Below are 8,544 nucleotides of genomic sequence, written 5' to 3'. Positions count from 1 at the left end.
ATGGGAGGAAAGATTTTATTTGTGTCTACAATGTTGACGTTTTTTTTAGTGTAAACTGCTAGTGTTGACAACTATTTTTTCCTCAATCGCTATAACATTCAATGTTGCAAGGTTTCTATGGTACATTGTTGCAGTCCTACTCATACCTCCATGCGTCCCTCACCATATGTTTTGTTTAATGATCTATTTATGGATGTTATTTACGCTCGTATTTGTTTCATTGCTAATGAAGGTAAACACATCATGGAATAGGCCTTAAGCGACTCGGGAGACTATATGCAGATAGCCGCGACGCATGCGCCTTAAGGAAAGCAGAATGCAGCTTAAATACAAGTCTTTCTGTTCTTAACAAATGATGATACAGCGTCGATTGAGTTAAAACACAAGAGTCACCGAGACTCTTTATAGTCCGGTCTAAAGAAAAGCCTCTAAGCAACGGTAAACGGCATTTGAAGTGGAATTGTAATTTGGATTTTTCTTTCAATTTTCCCATGACAATTTCTATTTGGTCTAGATTATGTTGGATTTGTTATTGTTTCAGGAATGTTTTGTTTTTGTTAGGCATTCACATTTTGCTTGAGGCAATAGAGAATGATGAATGGTTTAAGTAGCGAGGTGCAGAGAAAAAATTCATCGAATATCTCTGTCAGATTCAAGGGAAGATTTCACAGAATTTTTAAATGATGTTACATTTTTGATCGCATTAATCTAAATTTCAAATTCGGTCGACAAACCAAAAAATATTATCATAAATACAATGAAATTTCTCGTAGCTAGAATATAACTAACGCTAACTAACGAATCATTTCATGGTATCCCGATCAGCTTTGCCAATTTGGCTAGACCTAGCTTTTTTATACCCACCACCATAGAATGGTGATGGGCGTATAATAAGTTCGTCATTCCGTTTGTAACACATCGAAATATCGATTTCCGACTATATAAAGTATATATATTCTTGATCAGGTAGAAATTGTAAGGCGATATAAGAATGTCCGTCTGTCTGGATGTCTTTTGTAATCACGCTACAGTCTTCAATAATAAAGCTATCCTGTTTAATTTGTGCACAAACTCGTTTTTTGTCTCCAAGCAGGTCAAGTTCCAAGATGGACTATATCAGTCCATGTGGTGGTATAGCCCCTATATAAACCGACCCCCGATTTGGGGTCTTGGGCTTCTAGAACCGCGTTGCCAGAATTGGTTCACCAAAAACCGCTACATTTGCCCAAAAAAGCTAAAAAATTCGAAAAAATAGCTAATTTTTTTGTATGAAAAGTTACATTTTTATTTCACTTAAAATGCATATTATTTTAACTGTATTCATTTTAATTCTACTTCTGTGAGACTATAACAATATTTAAATCATATTAGCTCTGTTTGCGTACTCGATACATTTTGATTACTATCACAAATTTTTACTGGTAGTCGTCCTTCGTTTACATTTCACAGTAAAAACATTTTTCCCATTAAAAACTTGCAATTATCAGCTGGTTAATCATCAACAAAACCAATTGCACTAGAATTAGAAAATACAAATATCTTTCCTTTTAATTGGTTTAAAACCGCTGAATTAATGATAAATTCGTGAACGTGTACACTTCTACTAATTTTAGCCAAGAGAATAAAACCCATTCTTACTATCTTGCAAGTTTATACTGAATAACTTTTGTTGGGAAATTACCTAAACAAACCTATTGTTGTCCAATTTTCTCTAATGGCCCTATTTTTTCTTACATACACTGAAAAAAAAAGCATGTCCGTTTCCAAAGATTTTGTACACTAATGATTTTGTGTTCCGAATTCCAAATTGGAATTTATTCGTTTTTTCAGCTTTTTCTTCATGTGCTATAAAGAGAACTTTAAAAACGCGCTAACGACAATTTAAAATTTCCACATTCAGACTCGACTTCAAGGAGAAATTATTATTTTTAAAATAAAGTGTTGAAAAACATCTTCTATTTTTGAACGCTTTTTTGGTGTGTGGTCAAGATACAGAAACTCCACAAATTTAAAGACTTTTTTAGAATTGACGCTAGCCTTCTTTAATGTAAAGATACCCATTTTTAAGTTGAATCACTTAACTATAATGACAAAACGACTTTATCGGCTTTTGGACAAGGAAAAAAGTTTATATAAAAGAAATTCACAAATGCTATTATAACCAAAATTCGCGTTCGTATTTTAAGGACATGAACTCTTTGGCCTCACGACAATATTTTTTCAGTGTACAAAGCAATTCACATCTACTATTTTAATTTAGTAATATCATAATAATTTAGAATATTATAATGACATAAAAAGGATAAACGAGTCAAATGCTAATATTCTAAATGTAATGTTTCAATTGAGCTTTGAAATATGTGGAAAACCTTATTCTGGCAACAAGGCTTAGCCGTTTTATCCATATTTCAATAGAAACATGTCGAAAATAAAAAAGCCAAAAATAGCTAAAACGTTAATGAAAACAAGCCAGAAAAAAAGGTAAACGCTAAATTAATATTTTTCCCGCTAAACGACTTCAAAAAAGCCAAATCTAGCGAGAAAATAGCTAAATTGGCAACGCTGGTACTGATTGAACTGCTCTGCTTGGTAGAATATCTGTCACTAAACCCCCGGAAATTTCAAAGGAAACAATAATAGTTGATTCATGGTGGTGGGTATTTAAGATTCGGCCCGGCCGAACTTACTGCTGCATATACTTTTTATACCCCCCACCATAGGATGGGGGTATATTAACTTTGTCATTCCGTTTGTAACACATCGAAATATTGCTCTAAGACCCCATAAAGTATATATATTCTGGGTCGTGGCGAAATTCTGAGTCGATCTGAGCATGTCCGTCCGTCCGTCTGTTGAAATCACGCTAATTTCCGAACGAAACAAGCTATCGACTGAAATTTGGCACAAGTAGTTGTTATTGATGTAGGTCGGATGGTATTGCAAATGGGCCATATCGGTCCACTTTTACGTATAGCCCCCATATAAACGGACCCCCATATTTGGTTTGCGAATTCTCTAAGAGAAGCAAATTTCATCCGATCCGGCTGAAATTTGGTACATGGTGTTAGTATATGGTCTCTAACAACCATGCAAAAATTGGTCCACATCGGTCCATAATTATATATAGCCCCCATATAAACCTATCACCAGATTTGACCTCCGTAGCCTCTTGGAAGACCAAAATTCATCTGATTCAGTTGAAATTTGGTACGTGGTGTTAATATATGGCCTCAAACTCCCATGCAAAAATTGGTCGATATCGGTCCATAATTATATATAGGCCCCATATAAACCGATCCCCAGATTTGACCTCCGGAGCCCCTTGGAAGAGCAAAATTCTTCCCATTCTGTTGAAATTTGGTACGTGATGTTAGTATATGGTATCCAGCAACCATGCAGGCATTGGTTCCTACCAGTCCATAATTATATATAGCTCCCATATAAACCGTTCCCCAGATTTGTCCTCCGGTGCCTTTTGGAGAAGCAAAATTAATCCGATCTGGTTGAAATTTGGTACGTGGTGGTAGTATATGATATTTAACAACCATGCCAAAAGTGGTCCATATCTTTCCATAATCATATATAGCCCCCATATAAACCGATCCCGAGATTTGGTTTTGGAGCCTCTTGGAGGAGCAAATTTCATCCGAGTGAGTTGAAATTTGGTACATTGTGCTAGTATATGGCCGTTAACAACCATGCCTAACTAGGTCCATATCGGTCTATAGTTATACATAGCCCTGAGATAAACCGATCCCCAATCACACAAAAATTGGTCCATATCAAGTTCATAATTGTATATTGCCCCCATATAAGCAACCCACATATTTCAATTCTGGCTCTCTACGTACCGTGCAAAAAGTCCATATCGACACATAACTTTTTTGTCTAATATATACCACGTATGGGCTAACTCACAATTTAGAAAACGATGTTAAGAAGTTTTAAGATACCACAACCCAAATAATTCGATTGTGGGTGACAGTCTTTCGTAGAAGTTTCTACGCAATCCATGGTGGAGGGTACATAAGATTCGGCTTGGCCGAACTTACGGCCGTATATACTTGTTAGACTGTAGCTCTTACATAACTATATGTTCTGATTTTCACAAATTTGGATTTACTACCCACACTAATTGAGCGATATTTTAATAATGGACTTGATATTAGTGGCACTAACAGAATCAACTAGAGCTCCTAATATCAAACATTTCTGTTCAGATTGTGATAAAACTCACATAAACATGGACCTCTTAATATTATTAAATATGGAAATCTGGTTTGTCTCTCCAAACAAAAACAAAAATGTCAGTCGCCATTTTGAAACATTGATTGTCAGTTAAATTGAATTAAATTTAAAATAGGGAAAATCTGGATATGTATCGATGTATGCTTCGTAATATGGGGAAATGTGTTACGGATCGTAAGAATAATTGAGAATTACTTCATTCTTCACCATCAATTATCAGGACCATTTATTTTGATACTTTTCAGTCATAAATTTAAAACAAATGGAATATTTCAATATTTTTGGTATTAAATAATTTTATTTTGAATTTTTATTTTTATTCGTCATAATTGTCAATAAAACATTGGCGTAGCTATCCACATTCTCGCAAAGGGTAAAAGCTACAATGTGTGTTCATTGTGCAGATACCTCAAAAAGAGAAAAAAATAAATACTTGTACATGTGAAGAAACCAGAATATTTAATCCAATGATATATCATCACATTTTGAAGAAATATTGCATGGTATTTGGTAGGGGTAGATGAAAACCCCCTTTAGCTACGCCTATGTCATTAAGCAAATACCGGCAATCAAAATTCTGCTCAAATGAACAAATTGTAGTCACCTGATAGCTTGAAACTAACTTCCTAAATATGCCTTCCTATAGTTCTTAAAATCGCTCTTTTTTCACAGTGCATTTGATTGTAGACACACTTGTCAAAATTCCTTTAAAAATATTAACTGAATAAAATTTGAAACGTATTTCCAAAATTTTTGCATAATTTGACCGAATTTAAAAGGAAATCCTCAACAATTCGTAGAATGGAGCCACTTAAGAATCCACACCTTGGTGATCATTTGAACAAGAGCAGAGGGTTTCGAAATTTCGATCCACTATTTAAAGAGAATGTAAAAGACATTGCCGATACTATTGCAGAGGTACGTTCATATTTGAGGGATTTCCATAAAAATTCTTCAATTTCTATATCTCACAACTTTTATCTGATCAGGTCATGGTTGTATGTGGTATACATCGTTGCAAGGCCAAAGCTTCGCGATTTGTGGTGGTGAAGGCTTTTCAATTCTATGACATCAAGCGTCACAGTTTCACTAGTGCCTTGAACGATGTTAGTATTCTTCGTGACGATATTGTCGGAGATTTCGAAAGCAGGTGTCAGATGAATCGAATTGAAGCATTGCTGGCCTACTGTATTGTCAAGAGGGCTCTGAAAGCCTTTTACTATGGCCAACCGGATCACAGCATACGAAGTCCTGTTACTGAAGCAGTGCTCTTAAAGGAACAAGACTTCGTATGGCAACATGCAGCCAGGAGAACTGCTATGCTCTTTGAACGTTACGAGCACATGTTCTTTAATGCCCAGCGAAATTATGCCTCTCAGATTGTCAGTATTTACAAGGAACTACATAAACGATTGAAAAGCCGTGCTGATCCCGTTATCCTAGAGGACTGCACACCCAGAGGATGTGTACAGAGGGTTATTAGTGGAACTAGTTCCCCTGTCAAATTTGAAAAAGATAATCGAAAGTGTGAAAAACATTGTGCCAAAAGTCAAGGCTTAAAGAAGTCTATCGATAGTTTACCTTACAAAAAATTTCCCATAATAACCTCTCACAGCCCAAGTGATACCTGTCCCCAGAGGAGTCAAAAACCATTGGTCACATCGAAAGTGACTGAGGATTGCTCACCCCCAAAACGCCGAAAGGAAGTAAATAATGAAGAACTTCATCTGCCACAATGCTCGAAATGCAATTGTCCCAAATTGATGTGTGATTGTAGCATAAATCGCAACACTGGACACGTGGCAGTGGATTGTGGTGAAGGACCTTTAAGATGTCAATGGTTTTGTGTTCAGAAACCGGAAAAATTTGTGAAACCCGAATTTCACCAATGTCCTGTGGATTGTGTTACTTCAGAGGAATCTTGTGGTTCAGATTCTTCCGAATATTGTGAATGTTCAAACGAAAGCCCTAAAGACAGCGAAAGTTATTATAGTGAACAAGGATATTGACACATTTGCATAATAAAATTTAAATTTATTTATTTTTTTTATTATTTCAATAAATTAATTTGGAATTAATTATTGAAAACATAGGAATTTTAAATACTTTTTTGTGTTTCACGAATTTATGTAATAAATGCAAATTGTAATATAAAAATTATCGACTTTTTTAGTGGATGGGGATGTAATAAATATGCACCGGAAAAAAAGTAAAGTGTTCTATAACAACAATGAACTACATCTTGCGAAAATTGAACTAAATTATACTCCATAAGTTGAGATTTACACAAAGCGTTGTTAAAACCACGAAAGTTTAATGTCCTACTGTACTTTTACTACAACTCACAAAATTACACCCTGTCATAGAAGAAAAAATTAACTAAAAATAAAGAAAGATTTTGTCTTTACACTAATGATTGTGGTATTGATTCCGAGTCAAAGAAGCGAAGAATTGAAGTAAGAGTACTTTGAAGACAGAATTCTCTTTTAAATTTAAGTTTTGCGTACTTGATACCAGGCAGCAAATTTTAATTTATTAGTTTTTTCTGTTTTTTTTTTCTTCATATACAATTAAAGTCCTTTAAAAACGTGTTAATGACAACATAAATTTTCAAATTCAGACTCCACTTCAAGTAGAAATTATGCTTTGCCTCAAGTAAAATTAAGTTTTGAAAAACGTCTCCTATTTTTAAATGTTTTTTGCTTTGTTGTCAAGATGCAAAAAAGAAAACAAATTTAAAGACAATTTCTTTAATTTTGAAGATTGTTTCACATTTATTAAAGACAAGTTGACCTTAGCCAAACAAAATTTTCTTTCATTTTAAGATACCCGTTTTTAATTTGAATCACTTAATTAATAAAACGACTTTATAGAAAAGTTCATCGCCTTTCAGGCAAGGAAAACAAACTTTCTATCAGAGAAATACGTCTTCTTTGCTAAGCAAAAAACGCATTCGTATTTTAAGGACGTGAAATCTTTGACCTCACGACAATATTTTTTTCAGTGAAATTATGACTATTTTAACCATATCGTAGTTCATTCTTACTATTTTTGGGAATCGTACGAACTTATGCGTACGGTCATTGAACTCTATACCCACGTTTAGTTCATAAAATATTAGAGACATACTTAAAATAAAGAAATTTTTCATTGGGCTGTGGACAATTACGAAAAAAAAATAAAATTCAACTACAAACAAATATTTTTATACCCACCACCATAGAATGGTGACGGGGGTATAATAAGTTTGTCATTCCGTTTGTAACACATCGAAATATCGATTTCCGACTATATAAAGTATATATATTCTTGATCAGGGAGAAATTCTAAGACGATATAACGATGTCCGTCTGTCCGTCTGTCTGTCTGTCTGTCTGTCTGTCTGTCTGTTGTAATCACGCTACAGTCTTCAATAATGAAGCAATCGTGCTGAAATTTTGCACAAACTCGTCTTTTGTCTGCAGGCAGGTCAAGTTCGAAGATGGGCTATATCGGTCCAGGTTTTGATATAGTCCCCATATAAACCGACCTCACGATTTGGGGTCTTGGGCTTATAGAAATCGTAGTTTTTATCCAATTTGCTTGAAATTTGAAATCTAGAGGTATTTTATGACCATAAAGAGGTGTGCCAAAAATGGTGAGTATCGGTCCATGTTTTGGTATAGCCCCCATATAGACCGATCTCCCGATTTTATTTCTTGGGCTTATAGAAACCGCAATTTTAATTCAATTTACCTGAAATTGGAAATCTAGAGGTACTGTAGGACCACAAATACGTGTGCCAAAAATTGTGAGTATCGGTCCATATTTTGGTATAGCCCCCATATAGACCCATCTCCCGATTTTACTTCTTGGGCTTATAGAAACCGCAGTTTTTATTCAATTTACCTGAAATTGGAAATCTAGAGGTATTGTAGGACCACAAATATGTGTGCCAAAAATTGTTAGTATCGGTCCATGTTTTGGTATGGTCCCCATATAAAAAGACGTCCCGATTTGGGGTCTTGGGCTTATAGAAATCGTAGCTTTTATCCAATTTGTCTGAAATTGGAAATCTAGAGGTATTTTAGGACCATAAAGAGGTGTGCCGAAAATGGTGAGTATCGGTCCATATTTTGGTATAGCCCCCATATAGACCGATTTCCCGATTTTACTTCTTGAGCTTCTAGAATCCGAAATTTTTATCCTATTTGCCTGAAATTGGAAATCTAGAGGTATTTTCGGGTCATAAAGAGGTGTGCCGAAAACGGTGAGTATCGGTCCATATTTTAGTATAGCCCCCATAAGAACGATCTC

At 35.0% G+C, this 8,544-nt stretch overlaps 1 protein-coding gene across 1 annotated transcript; it reads left to right on the top strand.

Moving 5' to 3' along the window:
- The first annotated feature begins 4,936 nt into the window (after window positions 1-4,936).
- On the top strand, window positions 4,937-6,405 carry LOC142233918 (uncharacterized). The gene is made up of 2 exons (XM_075304978.1): window positions 4,937-5,166; window positions 5,238-6,405. The coding sequence occupies exons 1-2, from the start codon at window positions 5,050-5,052 to the stop codon at window positions 6,255-6,257; spliced, it is 1,137 nt and encodes a 378-aa protein (XP_075161093.1). The 5' UTR covers window positions 4,937-5,049; the 3' UTR covers window positions 6,258-6,405.
- The last annotated feature ends 2,139 nt before the right edge of the window (window positions 6,406-8,544 follow it).

Source organism: Haematobia irritans, chromosome 4 (assembly GCF_050003625.1).
Source record: "Haematobia irritans isolate KBUSLIRL chromosome 4, ASM5000362v1, whole genome shotgun sequence".
Classification (NCBI taxonomy): domain Eukaryota; kingdom Metazoa; phylum Arthropoda; class Insecta; order Diptera; family Muscidae; genus Haematobia; species Haematobia irritans.
The sequence above is the reverse complement of the archived record's forward strand: the minus strand, read 5'-3'. Positions and strand labels throughout refer to the sequence as shown.